At 50.8% G+C, this 18,138-nt stretch overlaps 6 protein-coding genes across 6 annotated transcripts; 2 read left to right on the forward strand and 4 right to left on the reverse strand.

Annotated features, from left to right (window-relative positions):
- Positions 1-34: 34 nt before the first annotated feature.
- K460DRAFT_376580 (hexaprenyldihydroxybenzoate methyltransferase mitochondrial precursor) lies at positions 35-943 on the reverse strand (the record flags this gene model as incomplete). Its single annotated transcript, XM_040934893.1, has 1 exon — positions 35-943. The coding sequence occupies one exon, from the start codon at positions 941-943 to the stop codon at positions 35-37; it is 909 nt and encodes a 302-aa protein (XP_040787637.1).
- A 2,624-nt stretch (positions 944-3,567) lies between these two features.
- Positions 3,568-4,544, reverse strand: K460DRAFT_102831 (uncharacterized protein). The gene is made up of 2 exons (XM_040926503.1): positions 3,686-4,544; positions 3,568-3,628 (listed from the first exon to the last, which is right to left on the reverse strand). The coding sequence occupies exon 1, from the start codon at positions 4,482-4,484 to the stop codon at positions 3,810-3,812; it is 675 nt and encodes a 224-aa protein (XP_040787638.1). The 5' UTR covers positions 4,485-4,544; the 3' UTR covers positions 3,568-3,628; positions 3,686-3,809.
- A 281-nt stretch (positions 4,545-4,825) lies between these two features.
- On the reverse strand, positions 4,826-8,637 carry K460DRAFT_365980 (PAB-dependent poly(A)-specific ribonuclease subunit PAN2). Its single transcript, XM_040933278.1, has 5 exons — positions 8,507-8,637; positions 8,302-8,409; positions 8,072-8,247; positions 7,882-8,008; positions 4,826-7,835 (listed from the first exon to the last, which is right to left on the reverse strand). The coding sequence occupies exons 1-5, from the start codon at positions 8,525-8,527 to the stop codon at positions 4,878-4,880; spliced, it is 3,390 nt and encodes a 1,129-aa protein (XP_040787639.1). The 5' UTR covers positions 8,528-8,637; the 3' UTR covers positions 4,826-4,877.
- Positions 8,638-9,325: 688 nt separating this feature from the next.
- On the reverse strand, positions 9,326-10,847 carry K460DRAFT_365981 (uncharacterized protein). The gene is made up of 4 exons (XM_040933279.1): positions 10,465-10,847; positions 9,706-10,411; positions 9,490-9,650; positions 9,326-9,415 (listed from the first exon to the last, which is right to left on the reverse strand). The coding sequence occupies exons 1-3, from the start codon at positions 10,558-10,560 to the stop codon at positions 9,523-9,525; spliced, it is 930 nt and encodes a 309-aa protein (XP_040787640.1). The 5' UTR covers positions 10,561-10,847; the 3' UTR covers positions 9,326-9,415; positions 9,490-9,522.
- Positions 10,848-11,869: 1,022 nt separating this feature from the next.
- Positions 11,870-13,820, forward strand: K460DRAFT_376588 (AP1-like transcription factor-like protein; the record flags this gene model as incomplete). Its single annotated transcript, XM_040934894.1, has 3 exons — positions 11,870-12,367; positions 12,417-13,600; positions 13,652-13,820. 3 exons carry the CDS (start codon positions 11,870-11,872, stop codon positions 13,818-13,820), a joined length of 1,851 nt encoding a protein of 616 aa, XP_040787641.1.
- Positions 13,821-14,897: 1,077 nt separating this feature from the next.
- Positions 14,898-17,862, forward strand: K460DRAFT_365983 (uncharacterized protein). Its single transcript, XM_040933280.1, has 4 exons — positions 14,898-15,403; positions 15,513-15,536; positions 15,586-16,120; positions 16,169-17,862. The coding sequence occupies exons 1-4, from the start codon at positions 14,916-14,918 to the stop codon at positions 17,561-17,563; spliced, it is 2,442 nt and encodes an 813-aa protein (XP_040787642.1). The 5' UTR covers positions 14,898-14,915; the 3' UTR covers positions 17,564-17,862.
- The last annotated feature ends 276 nt before the right edge of the window (positions 17,863-18,138 follow it).

An 18,138-nucleotide genomic window follows, 5' to 3' on the forward strand; every position in this document is an offset into this window, starting at 1 on the left:
CAAACATATCATACAATCTCGCTCTCCAAACACCCTACGCATCCCTCCTCACCCCAAAGAAATAATTTCCCCACTGCTCTCCCCCACTCACCTCCTTCCACCCTAGGCCGGGTATGTACATGGTCCCTAAGCTCTTCGCACTCCCCCATCCCGGCTGCTTCGCAAACCACGACCTCAACTCCTCCTCGTTCACGTACTTGCTCCACTCATGCGTCCCCTTCGGCACCATACCCAACACATCTTCCGCCATGACATTCGTAATAAACCAGCTCGTCCACGTTCTCGAAATCGTACTCATGATCAGCCACCCACCTGGTTTCACATGCGGTAACAGTTGTTCAAGAAACGGACCGGGCGCATGGACATGTTCTAGGACCTCGAAGAGCGTCACGACGTCGTATGCTTCTGTCGGTGTCTTCGGGCGCGGAAGCTGTTCAATCGACGTATTTAGGTACGTCAGCTTGCCCGGCGCTGCCAGTATCGGGTCTCTCTTCTTATGTCCCTCTGCGATCTTAAGCACTTCTGGCGTGGGGTCGATCGCGGTGACGGAGAGTGTGCTTGGGAGTCGTGCAGCAGACTCGGCGAAAATACCGCCCCCGCAGCCAACGTCTAGGAATCGGAGCTTATGCGAGGCTGGGGGGGAGCTGGATAGGCATTGTGTGATGAAGCCGTGGCGGAGAGGGTTCATGAGGTGGAGGAGGCGCGAGGGTCCGTGGGGATCCCACCAACTCGATGCGAGGGCATTGAAGTGGGAGACTTCTGTGGGGTCGACGGTTGAGTTGGTGGGGTTGTGGTGTCGAGACGTGGTGGACGAGAAGGCCTGCGAAGCTGTTGCTGGAGCTAGCCGAAGTGATGTGCTTCTTGAGAGAGAGTGGCGCTGCAAATTTGGCGATAGATAACCTCGTATAGAGCGTAATGCTCTTGCTGGATTCTGAGGCTTCATTGCGACGTGTGTACTTGAAGAGAATGTTTGCATTGCGAAGCTTTTGGTCTCTACGTTGATGTCACCAAGTTTTGGGCACGGACCTTTTGACATGCATGAACCATTACTTCGTACTGATCGACAAGGTACCTCGAAACATCATCACGTACAATTACCATCGAAACACAATCACTGGATAATCAGCATCATTGTGTTATTTAAACTGAGGGCTCACTTTTCAGGCAGCTCCATTCCTGTTATCTAGGCTAAAGCCTGCTAACAGACCATACGTCTTCTAAGGTCGTATTTAGTCTTGTACTTCGCATCTGGAATTTGGCACCATGCTCTATCCAACCGGTGCCGGACGAGCCTGGTTGCTTTCAAGCAACGCTATATCTCATATCAGAAGCGAACCCATACCAAGACTCCGGTAACCTATTTCGTGAATAGACATTAATGGAAAATACATCGAAGACTCCCAAGGAAAATGCAAGAGCTGGAAGTCTGGACCCTCCTCTCATGACCCTCCATTTAGTCAAAGTACTTGCGGATACTCTTCCTGATGCCGCCAGTGGGACGTGTGAACCTCGACTCCTCCGCAATATCGCGATTTGCTGCATCCTGGCCTACGCTACTCGAGGGATTTTGAATCTTCCCGCTGGAAGATGCGTCAGATGCATTCTGTGCACTGTTCCTTGCGTCTGACATGGTCGGATCTTCAAGGTTTCCAGTGTCTGTCACCGGAATGACTTGCCCAGCTAACGGTCCTCCTAGTAAAGCTTTCGCATTTGCGACCATGAATTTTAAAATATCGTTATGTGTCTTCATCCCCATAGTAGACCGCCCGCGCCGCCTATAGAAATAGCGATAATAGTTCCTGGTAGCTTCATGACTGGTAGTCTTTGAATGCGTTGTGTAGTATCCAAAAAAGTCGAGTATGTAGAAGATAAGCATGCAATGGGGAGTCCTGATGCTTAGGAGGACATTTTGGATACTTTGGATCTTTAGCTGGGGAGTCAAATCAAGTAGCCAGATCTTGAGGAGTTCGTCAGCGATATCCGTAGGAATGAGCGGTTCCGGGAGACTCGATAGGTACGAATGAATAATCTTTCCGCAATCACGATACTCCCAGGGGGCCCAATGATGTTGTTGCCCAAAGTCATAGGTGTCAAACTTGGATAACAACGCCTTATCCGCCAATGGGCTTCTACAGTACGTGAAAAAATCGTCGAGTTTGTGTTTGGTTACTGCAAAGTGTCAGCAGGAGTTTGGTGTAGACTGTACTCTATAGCTTGTGTGAGAGCATGCATAGTTTGGAGTGTGACTAAGCTTTTCAGCCCTCATTTTACACAATCTTTTGTCCTTGTAATAAGAGTGTTGAATCAGCTACACTTACAATTCTCCTTTATAAGATTACCGCATTTAGCGACGACTAGTGGAATGCGTCCATGAAGATACGAATCGCCAATAGTCCGGACTAGCAGGAGATTGTGGTAGGCGTACTTGATGCTCTCTGACAGCGGCGTTCCGAATACTTTCTGCGTCTTATGTTGTACTGCTTTCAGCGAATTAGAGAATGCCAACATGACAGCAGCTACACAACCTACTGGTGAGGTTGACGTTCTCAGAAGATACGACCGCTCGATTCTCCTCGTCATATGAATGGCGTGCTGGCGATCTTTTCGTGTCGAGGAGACCTTTCGCGTCTTCTGCGCTGGCATCCGTCGGTGCCCTCTCGAGGTCCATTAAGGAAACACGAATAGCACTTGAAAGGAGATGATCTTCCTCAGGATTGCCGCGTGAAGATTCAGCGACAGAGGCTGTGATTGCGGCCTCGAGTCCAGATTCTAGAGCTGAACTAGGGGATGTCTGGATTTCCGCGCTGGCCACAGGGTTCAGCACATTTTCTGTTGTCATATCGTAATCTCCTGTCTTAGTAGAAGTAGTATCAACCTGTGCAACTTCAGCCTTTGTGTCCGGTTCAAGAGGTGTCTGAGGTCCGACGCTGGTCTTCGAGTCTAGCCCAGTGTTGGATGCCATTTCAGAGTCTCCAGAATGAGGCTGCGTGAACGTGGCCTTCTTAAGACGAGAATCATGTCGAACGATAGCGGTGATGGTGTCAAAATCATCTGCAAGGCTGTCCATCGAGTCAGATTCGACATCAGGTACACAACAGATACCGCAGAACACAGTAGAAGTCGCATCGATATCACTTGTCTCTGGAAGGGTGATCATCTCTAGTACTCGCGCAGCCGTAGGTCTTGCACCACGATCGAGATGAACCATCTGTTCAGTCCAGGCTAGCGTGGGTTTATACCTGGGATTCCCCGTGGTTTCCCATTCTTGGATGAGCATTTTAGTCGCCGCATGATTAGCATGGAAATGTGTACCACGGGAGTCGCATTTCGTGTAGAAGTTCTTGATCCACTCAACATTCAAGCCTTGTAGCGCTGCGGTCATTTCCAAAAACACACAGCCGAGGGACCAGATATCAGACGAAGTGTTGCGTGCCTCGTATGTCGCTACTTCGGGGGCGCAATAACGTGGAGAGGCCGGTGTAATGCCAGAGGTAGTACTGCCAACATCGTCCGCGAAGTCGCGAGAAAGACCGAAGTCAGAAAAAAGGACACTTCCTTTGGCGACCAAGATGTTCTGCGGCTTGATGTCTTTGTGGCGAATGTTTTGATCGTGAAGGTACTAAAAGGCCGGGATGCACAGTCAGGGTATGGCTCATAGGCAGTTCGACATATTAGGATTTCTTACCGTGAGCGCGGCGGCAAGACAGCCAAAGAAGGTCTTCAAATTTGATGACATTTCTACTGCAGCTGGCTGATCCTGCAAATGGAACGGGGAAGAGACTCGGTCAGCTTGGGTCGCTTGAAGATATTCACAGAGACGTTCGTTGTAGGTAGCGAGATCCGTCTCCGCAACTGGGGACATAACCAGGCCTAGATAACTCTTGTCCGTGTAGCTGCCAATATACTGAACAATATGCTGGTTTCAAGTTCCTCATGATTTTCATTTCGGTCAAGAAGCCTTTGACAGCTTCACGAGAGGAGCTGTTTCCGAAAGCAGCTCGTCTGCGAATGCGCTTGAGCGCATATTGTCGTGAGCTCGTTTTGCTCACTATTCTGTCGACCTGACCGTATCCACTGCTGCCTAGCCTTCCGAGTATCTCAAATGGCAAAGCTTCTTCGGCTACAAAGTGTCGATGTCTGCCATTTTCCAAATCAAGTGATTTTGTCAGGATAATTCCTTGTTGTTGAACCACGGCCGCCTTGACGCTTGGTTCTAGAAAGCTGGGGAGACTGCGCGTCTCGACAGGAAACCACTGGTCGCTGAACCCCACTTTTACTAGCTGCTCAAGTATATCCAAGTGCCCTATCGTTCGAAAGAGAATGTATGTTCGAGGACATGTCGAGGCGACATGCCCGCATTGCTCGAGGAGTAGAGCGACGTCGTCTATATCGCGATCTTCGAAGGTGGCCCGAGGCTGTGCGACATCGAAGTAGGTTGCGAGCCGCTCGGTTGGCGTCGCGAAAGGTGAGCGCACTGATGTCATGTGTTGCGGTCATTGAGGGGCGCCTGGGAATGAACCATCAGAACTGAAGGTCGAATTCCCTTGAACCTCTGGTGAAGCCTGGATGTCCTAGAGGGGCTGAGGCTGAAATTCGCTTGGCGAATCAACCCATAACAAGCTCGAGGTTCAGCTACATACTGCATGATTAGCGCCAGAATGAGACTGTCACTCGAATGTGCTTCGACAGGAACCGCGTTGACAAGGTAGTGCCAATACAGGTCATAATCAACATCTGCCTCAAGCATAAACAAAAAAGACTTGAGAAATGAGTTCTATTAACATCAGCCAGTGTCTGGTACAAAATCCCAAAAAGTACTCAAGACCCCACCCGCAGGACGAATCACCTTGTCTACCCCGTACATTTCCTTCCCATCCTCACCTCCTCATCGGACTCCTAAACCCCACATTCCCAAACGTACTCCCCTTCTTCGGCGTCGTCAACGGGTCGGGCGTATCGCTCCCCATAACACCCGCACCCTTCCCATGCGCACCAACCGCCGCTCCCCCACTGCCCGGCGCCCTGAACCTCATTTGGCTACCCGTAGCATAGATATCATTCAGCATCTGCTCCAAGACGCCGGCATCGACAAACTCCTCATACTTCCTCCACAGCTTCAACGCCGTCGTGGCATCTTCAATAGAGTCATGTGTATCCTCCTGAATCTTCTCCTTGAGCACGCACCACGCTAGAAACTTGAGGTTCAACTTGCGGCGGAAATCAGACTTGAAGAAGAGATTGGAGGTATCGACGACTTGGGATTTGGGGACGTGGATGTTGATGGTGCGGAAGTCGTTCGCAAGGGAGTGGCCGATGAAGACGCAGCCGAGGTTGAGGAGGAGCCAGAGTTTCTTGTAGGCGTGTTTGAGGCTGACGGGGGCGTGGGCTGAGGTTTCGGGGTTGAGGTCGCCAGGGGAGATTCCGGACCATTCGGTGAGGTAGTCGATGACTTGTTCGCTGACGGCTATGTAGTCGTCGATGAAGGGGAGGCCGGCGAGTTCGCCCTCGCCGCGACAGACGGATACGCGAGCGAGTCCTTTCCGATCAGGCCTAATTGTTTGGCGAGTGCCGTCTGCTTTCATTTCGATTTCCTCGGATTGTAGCCTGATGAACTCCGCATCAATAGCTACAGGGTAGCCGGGGCGGGGTGTTTCCGTTGACGATTGAAGCAGCTTAAACTTCGATTCGGGAGGCGTTGGGTTGGAGGACCACCAGCGGTACAGAATTGAAGTGTCCAAGCTCTCTTTCCACGAGTCGTCAATCTTATTTCTAGCAGCTTTAAGCTGAAAAGCCAATACAGACGGTAGTTTCCAGCTTGGTTCGAAACGTAAAGCTTCCTCTTTTGGTATCGGCCTGACTAGAAAGTCGTTGAATAGGTGCCACTTGTCATCGGCAATTGGTTCGCGAGACGATGGTGCTGTGTTAATGGTTGCGACAAGGTGCGGTTTCTGATGCTCTCCGCTGTTGATATCGGCAACAACACCAACGAGCTCATACACCATAATGTCAAAGACGCCACGCTGCAGATGTAGCTTCAGATCCTGGCCCTCGAAGCAGTAGAACTGACCTTGATCTACTATAATCCCGATCTCTTGGGGCAACCAGTTTGGCATTGACCACAGTAGCTTTGCCTCGTGGCTTTGGATCGCTGCGTTGAGCATCAGGACACCAGGAACAGACTGGATCGTCTTCCGTTGCACCATCTGCTGATATCGATTGCACTTCGTACACCACCCCCGTGTTTGGTCTTGTCGCTCTACACTAGCTTTCAGAATCTGTGAGAAAGTAGGACGCGGGATCCGTGTGTTCTTCATAACGTGCTTTGCTGGGTAAACAAGCTCATTGACAAAGTTCTTCCCACCACGAATGGTCTCGTTGGCGCACTGTGCGCATCTCATACTGGCTCGTGCTTGTGTCTCTAAGACTTGATCCATCGCTGACGGCCCAGGCTGTCCTGGTAGCATTTGTCGAAATTCTTCCGAAACCTTGTCGAGCAGAAACCTGTTCAAATTCTGAATCATGCTGGTGAGCGCAACGTTGGGCGCGAATTCTTCGAGCAGGTTGAGTGATACCGCGTTAGATAGACCACTAAACGTCTTTAGGAAGTTGGAAGCCTGGCAATTAAGGCCTGCAGCTTTCTCAAGCATATCTATCAGAAAGCCGAGCTCGCAAAGAAGGCATGATTCGAATAGACAAGGCGATGCAGTGTGTTGCAGTGCAAGGTTTCGAAGCAAGGGAGTAAATCGGAAGAGCTGAAGAAGTGGATTAGCGTATGAGTTGGTGATGTGTGTTTCCAAACCCGAGTATGGCGTTTGATTGTAGTAAGCAAAGTCGAAATCGTCAACTCCAAATTTGCTGTACTTGATCTCCACGTTCCCGTACATCGCAGGGACATCTTTCCGGGTTACATCGTCAAGATGGAGGTCGGTCAGCGTTTCCATAGTCTCCGCGGTCTTCGTATCAGGCTCGCTAAAAGACTGCGACGATCGAGCCTTCTCACTCAAGAACTTGGGTGGTGTCAGTGTAACACTCTTATCAGCCTGCCGAGTGATCTCGACTTGGTTCCTTCGCTTTGTCCTGGGATTCTTGGCGAAGAAGCCAATTTCCGTGCGTGTCATGCTGTTCAGTATTGAACTGTCAATCTTCGGCGGAGGAGCGCCAACTTCGTAGATTGTATGACTTGGCCAGCTTGAAAGGAGTTGTTCTTTGTAATACGGCATTCCAACCGTGTTCAGGGGCGTGTCTAGAGTCCAATCCATGGCCGGTGGTTGTATTGAATGGGAATCCGCAAATTCGGTGGGATTGCTATACTCGGGGAAGTGTACTTTCGAAGGAGATCCCCATAGGTGGACGTGCGAATTTGAGTCTGCTAGAGCAAACGCTTCACCAGAAGGAGCCATCTCGAAGCCGGCCAAGTAAGAGTCGTATAGGTTGATCTGGCGCAAATTGGCAGAATCTGGGTTCATGAGGTCGATGACCTGCATCTGGCCGTTTTGCGAAGCGATTATAGCAGTCGTTGACATGCGGGGGTGCATTCGTACAAAGGCCGCACCGGTATGAAAGGGTATAGGAGGTAACTGTTTCAGTGTCTTCAAGGAAAACACATTAGTAAATGGATCGAGCATGTACGCGTACTGCTGTCTTGGGGACCAGCCACATGTCGCGAGGAAGTCGCCCTTGGCGTCCATGTCGCTGATGCTACCCGTGTGGCCTTCGAATACTTTGATAACAGACAGCGAACCTGAGTCTAGGATATGAATGCCTCCATTCTTTGTAGCGGCGCAAAGGTATTGCCCTGCACGCTTCATGATAGTGTATTGAGCTTCAGCGGGAAGCTGTAACCTGTTAGCATTGCGCGGCTGCGGTGTTTCCCAGACCCACGGTATCTGTAATGATGCCCTTCTCCACATCCACCTTAAACATCTGTTCCTGACATCCGGCGACTAGAATCTCGCGCGTTCCTTTGGAGGTGAAGTTCATGCATTTGAGGTCCTTGAAGTCGGCGCTTCTACGAGGTATCTATCAGCAGGTGCCTACGATGACTTAGGTCTCCCCTTTTTCTCCAACATACGTTATATGCCATTGTGTAAGCCCTCGGCGGTGGGAGTAGTGAACGCTCTGCTTCGAGACGGAGAGGATGCCCTTGTCGGTGAAGAGGAATTGCTTGACCGGGCCGTCCGCGACTACGTGTCCGCGATATGAAGTATAGCGCTCGAGGTGTGGTCCATAGAAGGAAGTAATTCGGCCCTAGCTATGCGTAAGCCTTGGCTGTTCAGAGTTGGTAGCATAGAACGTTCTCACATGGTTGTTGCCGGTCCATAGTAGTTCCTGGGTGGTGTCGAACGCGAAAGTAGAAATGGGTACAGCAGGTTGATGCGATCCTGGAAGAGGTAATTGAGCAATCGCTAGCTGTGTCCAGTCAGTCACTATGCGCGTACATGAGATGCATCCTCTCCGAAGCTGCGACAACGGCTACACCCAAGACAGCCTGCGGGCGGTACTTTACCTCGTCCCAGTCCGCCTCCATACTGAAGGCACGTTCTCCGATCCACTAAGCCTATAACACGACTTCGACATGCCTTGCGCCTCCTCCTTGACTGTCGCGGCGCAAGAGCTCGAACATGTGAGGCGTGGGTGAGGTCGGCGGCCCATTGTAACAAAGCGCGATGATGCGTGATTGGCGAGACGCGGGGCAAACAAAGCCGCGGGTCCACCGCGTTTGAAAGTCAACCCGGCCTCGTAGAGATCGAACTAGTTCTGTCTTTGCATAGTCTAATAACTGTGTTGGCCTCGGCGCTGTACACCGAGACAATATTTGCGCTTCATTCACGTAATTACTTGATTTTGTGTATGTAGTCTTTTCATATGTTTGTACAGCTTGTACGACAAAAAGTTAAGCTTGAGCGCTTCACAGTCCAAACTAACAATTCACAATATGGACGATTTGGAGAAGATTCGATGTTTTTCTCTATAAACTAAATCTCATGCAAATCCGCTTCGTAGCGCTGAATGAGCATGGGATGTGGTGGGAGTACGTACAAAAGTGGCAGCTAATGTACATACTGGAAGGGTAAAGTATCTTACCTGGCAATAGACCGACTCCCGCTTGTGCTCCTTAATACTCCGGGGTATCAGACGCCTGTTGAGCAAGTCGTACTTAGTGGAGAGGCTCAAGAGGCAGAAGTGAGGACCCAGAAGTCATACCGAATATATGTAAATGCCGTAACGCCGTGATGATGCATGGTGGTTGTGTGCGTGCCCAATGTTTACAGTCGTGAAGGCTGACCCAGTATACACAATGACAGGCCTGCATAAGTCAGCATGTGACCCATCTCGTGCGAAGCCAACAAGCTTTGCGTGATCGCGTAGGATGTAGATGACTACTAAGCCAAAGCGCCAGAACATCTGCCTATGTCTGAAGTTGGCCCAGGGGCAACGTAAGCCAAGTACTACGATATCCAAAACGTCTTCAATTCTATGATCACTTACCACAAGATGATTATGTGACTCGCTGTACGCCGTTCAGAAGCGTTTGCGGCTCGTAGGGGCAGTCTCGTTGTACTCGTCGTCGTTTACAGTGTCTGCCTTATGGTCATAGCGTGTGCGTTTGTGCGTCTCGGTCATGCCCTTGCCGGACCCGGTGAAGCCAACTGCGTTATAGTTAGTATTGCTTGTCAAGAGTATAATTACAGTGGACGCTCTTACCTCTGCTACCAAACTCGGTACTGGTACGGAACATGGACTCCTTCTTGGGCATCTTCTTGCTAGTCTTCGCCTGAAAGTCGTTCCAGTTGGTGGCCCTCTTCTTTAGGACGCTCTTCGTGGGAACTCTGCTAGGCTGCTTCGGCTCCGCGTCCTCGGTGGCGTTGTTTTTGGCAGCCTGCGCATTGGAATTGATGCTAGCGGGTCCAGAAATGACGTGCGGAGTGGAAGTGACAGGCGCAGTTGGCTGAGGCGCACCAGCGGGCTCCGACTCTCGCTTGCGTTTGCTTGGTAGGGGACGCACGGCACTGCGGTCGACGGTCAAGGTGTCGTCGTACTCAATGAAGCGTACCAGGTACTTGGGCGCTGAAACAGACCCGAGAATACTCTGAATTTTGGCCTTGTACCAAGACTTGTCGGTCCATTGCGCCTCACACATGTCGCCGGTGCTGAAGACGACGGTTTTCTCGGGCTCCTGCTTCTCAACCGTCTTTCGAAGCAGAGGGTGCTTCTCGGGATCGAACTTGGGCACTGCAGGTTCTGGTGCTTGAGGAAGGTCAGACTCGAGTGCGGCAAGCTGCTCCTGGAGCTTCGCAATCGTTGCGCTGAAGGCGGCGACGGAGCGTTCGGCGTCTGATTTCATGTTCTTCCATTCGTCCTGCTCGGGGCCAGGCTTCAAGCCCGCAATCTCCGTTTCCATGGCGGGAATCTGGAGGGGCTGTTAGACTCGCCCTCGCCAATCACGCTACATTGGCAACTTACTGTGCTGGCCCACTCATCGCGCTGAGCCTCTTCATGCTGAAGGCTACGCTTCAGCTCCCCAATCTTGTTCTTCGTGTGCTTGAGCTGGTCCGCCATGTTGCCTCTCGCTGGTTGCAACTGGCTGGTGAGGGTTGGCGTGGTGGGGTAGCCTTGGGAGGAAAACACAACTGTCGCAGTTGAGGAAGTCGCGATGGGCAGTGACGCTCGGCAGGCAGCCGCGAGCCTTGGCGCCAAGGCCAGAGACCCTAGCAGCCATCGTTCAGCCCTACCGGTGCTACTGTCGTCCACTCCTGGGCGTGTAGGAAACGTCAAATGTGACTTGCAACGTCTCATCTCATCGACGTGTTCGAGATCAAGTGATGGAACCTGTCATCTGCTGTCCAATGAAAGCCCTAAAGCTTCCATCCTGCTGTTCAATGCGAGCGATCCGATAGCCTGCGGGGAGAGAATCCTCCACGCGGCCTGTACCTATTCCACCATCAATCATGAACAACCCGATTCACTGCAGAGATCAGCATGCTGACAGTAAACTCTCTCGTCAGTCATCCACCAGACGCGAAAATATCTATATGCGCAATCTCTACCCTGCCAGGAACAGGGCCGTCGATCTGGCTCTAGGTGTCTTCGATGGCGTTCTACCCCACCACGCCTGGCTTTGATTGATAAGCGAGTGGGTGCAGCTCCCCGTCCTCTCGCTGCGCCCTTTTCGCCTCTGCCCTTTGAAGAGACGAGTCACAAGCCTAGCCGTAGTCCTACTAGTGACGTTGAAACTGCATTGCACCCGCTGTTCGCCGCTTTTCGACAAGCTCGCGCGGCCTCGTGCGCTCCGACTGTCGCCCGTACCAAACGTACTAGCATCACCACATCGGGGCCAGGCCACCAGGCTACCAAGTTGCACCGTCCCTCCTCCACCACCTCCACCCCTCACAATCTGCGACTACAGTGTAGTCACTCTCTGGACTACATATAACCCCCCTCTTACTCCGCGGCCGTCATTGAGTCTGCTGCGCCCGCAGAGCCCTCTCGACTTTGCAAGGCCACCCACTACAGGCCCTTTCAGTTCGCCCGCCTCCGCCATAATCCGCCCGCTGCGCAGGCCACTAGTGATTGCTGGCCTTGAGCCACCTTGCGTCATCTATACAACCCTCTTCGAGTCCCAGACGCGACCACCCCTCCTCAGGCAGTCTACCGCGGGTGGCGAAACGGTTATCGCGAGTGCTAGCTTGATAGCTGCACCCTCCAGTTCTGTCCTCAGTCCCAACTCCGCCAGAGTCCAGTCGACTCGAACCCACACCAGACACCAGTGATCGCCTATATACACACAATCAGCTTGGTCTGCAAGTCGCGTGCTGCACTATCCTGCACTATCTACAGTTGACCTCTAGACCCCGCACCAATCTCCGCCATGGCTGGAACCACCAACGACTTCCAGAACGGCGCGCCCTTCTACCTCGACGCGACCCAACAAGACCTCCTTCTCGCTGCGCTTGCCTCGAATAACCAGAATCCCAGCGACATCTTCTCGTCAGGCATTGACAATGCCACCAAGGGCTCGTTGAGCAATTCACAATTCCCGTATCCCGCCAATAGCCTCGACCCCACGTATTTTACCTCACCGCAGCAGAGCACTCCCGCCAACGGCTTCGACAACCTTGGTATGGAAGAGAGTCCGTTTGTTGATTATATCGACGGCGACAACAGCTTCGACTTTGATAATGCGGACAACGGTGACATCATGATCGGCGCTCTTCCTGGAGACAGTCCAGATGGAAACGAGAAACGGAAAAGCCCGGATGATGAGGATGAGGATGAAGATGAGGGCGGCGGTAAACGCACTCGAGAAGGTGACGATAAGCAGGCTAAGAAGCCTGGGCGAAAGCCCTTGACATCAGAGCCCACTACCGTATGTCTGACTACAACGTGCACAGCTCTGGAACTAACAATACGATTAGAAGCGCAAAGCACAGAACCGGGCCGCACAGCGAGCGTTCCGAGAGCGAAAGGAGAAGCACCTCAAAGACCTAGAGACGAAAGTTCAGGAACTCGAAAAGGCTTCCGATGCCACGAACCACGAGAACGGCCTCCTCCGAGCGCAGGTGCAGCGCCTGCAGATGGAGCTCCGCGAGTATCGAAAGCGGCTGTCCCTTAACAGCACTGGACTGAACCGCGCTCCACCTCCTGCGGCAGGCTTCAGTTCACTGCTTAACAATAATAGCAGCAACTTTTCATTCGATTTCCCGCGGTTCGGTGGACTTCCGGGCGCGCAATTCCTTGACAATGGTGTGGCTGCAAAAAATAAGACGGCGACCAGATCTCCAAGTGTGTCAGGCCGACAGAACAGCACGGGAGGAGCTATCAGTCCCGTAAACCAAGCCAACAGCTCCATCACCGCCTCACCAAGCAATACGGGCACTAGCCCTACGTTGAATGGAGCACAACGTTCTGCTAGCTTAAACGGCTTCTTTAGCCCTAACAGCACGGCGACAAACAACGTAAGCCGCGGCAGTACTGATTCCGCATCTACAGCACAGTCACGCGTGTTTCAGTTTAACAGCGGTTCCTCGACACATTCAGAGTCGGCTTCGTCCTCAACATCGCCAAACGCCCAAGATTCGTCGTGTAGCACATCGCCAGAGCCGAGCCATACTTCGCCTGGCCAGCTGAGGGATACAATTGCCGATGGATATATTTGTACTGGCAACTCAGAAGGTGAGGTTACCTTCTGCGAAAAGCTCAACATGGCCTGCGGCAACCCTCGTAACCCTGTCCCTCGTGCCATGTCCAAGTCTGACGACAAACCTCCTGCAGTCATCAACCTCACAACCTCACCCACCCCCGCCCCCGCACTCAACGGCATCGATTACCTTGCGAACCAAAACGGTGGTCAATTTGACCCGACTCTTTTCGGGGAATACCGTGATACTCAGAATGCCATTGTTGGCGACGGGGACTTCACCGGTGGCTTCTTCAATGATGCCTTCCTCAATGCTGGCTATGGAAGTCCCTTCCACTTTGGCGATACGCCTGCTGTTCAGAAGCCGAACCCTCTCGAGGAGATTGAGCGCATTCAGGATGGAGAGGACGAGGTTGTTCCGGGTGAAGATATCAATTCGATGCTCAACTGCCACAAAATCTGGTCAGTACCACTGCTTACTTCCGCTTTACCTGACATGCTAATATCATCCAGGGACAAGCTTTCCAGTCGCCCCGACTTCAAGGACGGCACGATCGATATCGACAATTTATGTTCCGAACTCCGCGCTAAAGCTCGTTGCTCCGAGAGCGGTGTGGTCGTTGACCACAAGGATGTCGAGGCTGCTCTCAAGCGCTTACCACAGGACAAGCTTCCTATCTAATTGCTGCGTCCGACTGCATTCACTGGCCGTTATGGCGCACGGATCTGAAATTTCCTTCTTTTTTTCTGGATACTTGGAGCTTTTGGCGAAGCTAGTCACTCATTGAGCGTGCCTTGAGGCAGCTACTAGGAGTTTTGTAACGTTATGACAATGTTGGGAAGCCACCATCGGACGACCAGCAGGCGTTAATCCGGCGAAATGAGATGGAACATGTAATCTACATATCCCTGGAGGTACACGTGGAAAATGGAGATACTGGAGTATTATGGCAACAAACTCAACTTCGTCTAGTTTACTGTTCAATGAAGTAGTCTAACATGTATTCTCTGCTTCCTTGGATATCTAGTGTATTTGAAAGATTCCTGAACTGCTGCGTAAAGCTCTCAGCGCCTATGTTTGTGCTCGTTACACCTCTTGTTCAAGAAAGATGTATGGTCCTGTATCTGGGCTGTGACTCGCTCCATCAGAATATACGCTCCTTAGCATAGCAACGGGCACGGTATCTGGCTCCTTCTGTTCGTTGAGCATCCCTGTATATGGCTTTGTATTTAGGATCCAGCCTTTGGCTTCGTTGGAACACAGATGTAAAGCTCCGCACATCAACAACAATATGTCGGCTTCTGAAACTATTTATATAGCAGCAAGCTCTGCTTATGCTTTCTATTTCTTTGTTTGAAAGTAAAGTCAACGCTAGAGCAGATTATATAATGTAGTAAGAGAAATTAGTATAAAACCACAGTTTATCAGGTCTCTGGAGATAATATGCTTTCTATAAATTCTTCTAATGCAACTATGGAGTTATTTGAGGGATCCCACTAACTACCAGCTTAATTCCGGCTCTCCCGACGATGCTAGAGCTAGCCCTGAGCTAATGTGCATATCCAATATATACAGACTGGGCTATAGCTAAAGCAGGTCTGGATCTACTTCATGCTAACCACAAAATGCATTATCGATACTAATTGAGATAGATCTGTAACTATTGCTGCACTGTGCCGCAGCACGAGCCATGCTCGCCTATAGCATCATCAGCTAATAACTTGCCTAATGCCCGAGCAGAGCCCCTCTACATTACCGCCGTGAGACCTTCTCAACATGACCAAAAACAAAGAAAAAAAGGATATCACTCGGGAAACCCTTCGACTGCACGACATTCACTATGACGAGGAGGTCTATCGAGGTCGTGACGAGCTGACACTGACACAACGGCCTGACGCTGTTATACTTCCAGATCATGTCGAAGCAGTCCGAGAAGCGCTTTTGACTTTCGAAGGCTTGGTACCACACAACTGGGAACGTCATCTACTCGATGAGTTCGTGGAACACGGGTCGGAAGGAATTGGCCCATCCTGGAATCTCCAACCACCGGGCTCTGCGATCATTCCTAAGAAAGCATATGAGTTTGGCCTTCGAAGTTCCGATTTCTCATGGGCCCCAGCCCACAACGCTCTCAAAGACGATGAAAAACTAGCGGAAACCGCGCGGCAAATGCTTGCAGATGCGGAAAGTGGATGGAAATTGTTCTGGAGAAGCAAACTCTTCAGGAATTTCAGTGACGAAGCTTGCAAACAGCCGGGATTTAGGTGAGTTGAAGTTCAAACTTGCGCACGTTCCTCGCCTGTCTTGAGGACAAATTCGCTATTGGTGGGATTGAGGAGGTTGTTTCTAGAAGGCGATGCTGACCTTTGAAAGCCCTATGTTGGACACTTGGTCGCTGTAAGTCAAATACGCGCAATTATCGGCGAAGCTAAGCTTAAACACTTAGGGAAGAAGACATGCTGTGGACTGAATTCCCAAGTCTGGAACCCCAGCTTTCACAAGTAAAAGGTCGGACTCAACCGAAGCCTGACCTGACGTACTCATTTCCCATTTTGAGTCCCGCCATAACGAGTCTGAGGGGCTTCGAGAGAGATGAGTTCATGCAATGCTTCTCCCTCGAATCCCTTAGTAGACTAAACAGAAACGGAGTACTTTGTGCACCAACAACTGGATTGCGTCGGTGGTCACACTCTCCCGAGGGAACAAAATTAGATACTTCGGATCTTTCTTGCTTTCCGTGGGCGGTCATTGAGATGAAGAAACAAGCTGATGTTTCTGAAGCATCTGTGGAGAGATGTTACTGCCAGGCAGCAAATGCTGCAGCCGCGGCACTCGAGTTTCAAGCACAGCTTTTCGAAAAGGACAGTGATCTTCGCTTCTCGGAACTACCACCTGTTATCGCGTTTACATGCATTGGGCCGCTCGTCAAGGTCTGGCTTATGTATCGAACTAATCCGGTACTCTTTATTCCGATGCAGCGGGTAAGTCGCTTTCAATAACAATACCGCATTGAAGCTAAAGCGCTGTAGCGAATGGTCTGTATCTGGTCAACCACTGTTCAACTAACCTGGGGAGTTACGGCCCTCCGTGAAATCGTCGCGCATATGCATATATGGGCTTCACGACTGCTCAAGCCAAAAGTCCAGGCGTGGGTGTTTCAAGCCTCAAGACACCTACCACAAAGTGCTCCCAGAAATGAGTCAGTCCCGAAAATACACTTTGACCCTCCTCTGTTCAGCAGTCCAGAGATCAACACTCCAACCGTCGTTGATTTTAACAATCCAATTACCAACAAGAGAGATTCCCCAACAGCACACAACGCACCCTCCACGTGCCTACAGCGGCGCTCACTCGCTCGTCTACGAGCTCTCAAATCACGAGGAAAGGCTTTTTCGAGGAATCCATTTAATGCTCCATATGCGGAGAGCTCGACTTCCCCCTCATTAACTCCACACAGCGATTTCTCGGGCGCACCCTCATTTCGCCTTTTTGGACATAACTATCCTTTGACATCTAAGAAGCCAGACGGCATATCAAACACCCCCAAGCTTACCCAATCCTGCAAGGAGAGTAAAATGAATGAGAACACCCGCGACGGTCGTAGCGACTCAGGTCTATTTCAAGGCCACAAGCAAATATCTCAAAGCCAAAACGAGCCAGAAAAGGCAAAAGAGCATGGAGTAATGAGCCAAAGTTCTCCTCGCTCACATAGTGCTTCTTCCGAATCTAGCAATTATTCGACCGATTCTGGAAGCGATCAAGAGGGCGTGGGCTTAGGCCTCGAAAGTGGCGAAGAATCTGATGATTCAGACTTCAACCCCAGCGACGAGAGCGAGTATGAGTCATCGCAAGACGACTCAGAGTCTGAGGCGGACACTATGAATGCGAAGCCGGACATCAAAGTGACAAAGAAAGATGTCAAAAGATGGAGAGCAGCGTCCCTGCAAACGCTAAGCGGGAAGCAAATAGCGGGCATGCCTGTCCTCGAGAAGTACTTCGACCGCCTCAGTCGAATGCTGCAGCTGCAGATGGTCGAGAGAGCATTAGGGGACGGCAGCATGAAACTCAGTGCTCATGGTGACTATGAGGAAAACAATGAAAGCGACCTTGTCGAACTCATCTTTTACCTGAACGGATTCTTGGGATCGGGCCCGTATCTCAGCAAGGAAGCGTTTCGTAGCCGGAATGCACGCCCTTTTATCATTATCGCACTGGCTAGTATCTACCTTAAAAACAGTAGCGTAAACTCGCACCTAATGTGGCGCTGCTTGCGTCTAACCCTCTCCGTTCGAAGTGGATATCACTGTGTAGAGATTCTCTCTCCTCACTTGTTACATCTCACTGAAGACGAGAGGGACGAGTGGGGAAAGGATGAATTTCTCAAGCTTAATGAGAAAGATCAAGATTCAGCGATACTTCGGTAGGAGGTGAACTTAAGCGCAGAACACGCGTTCGGTGTCGATGGATCTGGATTAATTGTATCTTGGAAGTTACCTTTATATTTTTTTCTTAATAGAAAAGGTGGCTCGTTGAGCAGGTAGTAGCCATGAGAGAATTAGTAGTAGACGTGGAGCATCGTTGGCCATGTTTGGGCCAATGACTAAGATACCGAGGGGAAGTTACGTCCATATACAATTGGTATGCCTATAATGTGCAAAATAAATCATCGTTAGGACTACACGTAGAGGTACATATATTAAACCTCAGTAACAATACAGTAAACATAAGATAATAGTCGTCTTTTAAGAATGCTGTTCAAGACACCTTTCGTCCCAAATATCATCCCAAATTACTCCAAGCGGTAGGAAATGGGTATCTAATGCGAGTTGCTAAAGTATGGGGTACTATGGGCCCATGGAAGCGAATTTAATAGAGGCGGGTGTGGAGGTAGGTGCTCTATCTGGTGTGCTTCAGCCGCAGTAGAGTATGTAACATGAAGAGGGAATCTTTATGCGGGAAGAGGAGTATCGTTCATGGTGATGGAGATTCGAGGCTGATA

Source organism: Cucurbitaria berberidis (genome assembly GCF_010015615.1).
Source record: "Cucurbitaria berberidis CBS 394.84 unplaced genomic scaffold K460scaffold_3, whole genome shotgun sequence".
Taxonomy (NCBI): Eukaryota; Fungi; Ascomycota; class Dothideomycetes; order Pleosporales; family Cucurbitariaceae; genus Cucurbitaria; species Cucurbitaria berberidis.

Excerpts from the sequence above, each read along its gene's own strand:
- K460DRAFT_102831 (XM_040926503.1), bottom strand. The coding sequence starts at position 4,484 with ATGACATCAGTGCGCTCACCTTTCGCGACGCCAACCGAGCGGCTCGCA.
- K460DRAFT_365980 (XM_040933278.1), bottom strand. The coding sequence starts at position 8,527 with ATGGAGGCGGACTGGGACGAG. Across the intron at positions 8,248-8,301 it reads TATGGACCGGCAACAACCAT|GGCCGAATTACTTCCTTCTA; the intron begins GTGAGAACGTTC and ends ACGCATAGCTAG. Across the intron at positions 8,009-8,071 it reads CTTACACAATGGCATATAAC|AAGCGCCGACTTCAAGGACC; the intron begins GTATGTTGGAGA and ends GATACCTCGTAG.
- K460DRAFT_365981 (XM_040933279.1), bottom strand. The coding sequence starts at position 10,560 with ATGGCGGACCAGCTCAAGCACACGAAGAACAAGATTGGGGAGCTGAAG. Across the intron at positions 10,412-10,464 it reads GCGATGAGTGGGCCAGCACA|ATTCCCGCCATGGAAACGGA; the intron begins GTAAGTTGCCAA and ends CAGCCCCTCCAG. Across the intron at positions 9,651-9,705 it reads TACCGAGTTTGGTAGCAGAG|TTGGCTTCACCGGGTCCGGC; the intron begins GTAAGAGCGTCC and ends ACTATAACGCAG.
- K460DRAFT_365983 (XM_040933280.1), top strand. The coding sequence starts at position 14,916 with ATGACCAAAAACAAAGAAAAAAAGGATATCACTCGGGAAACCCTTCGA. Across the intron at positions 15,404-15,512 it reads TGCAAACAGCCGGGATTTAG|CCCTATGTTGGACACTTGGT; the intron begins GTGAGTTGAAGT and ends GACCTTTGAAAG. Across the intron at positions 15,537-15,585 it reads ATGTTGGACACTTGGTCGCT|GGAAGAAGACATGCTGTGGA; the intron begins GTAAGTCAAATA and ends TTAAACACTTAG.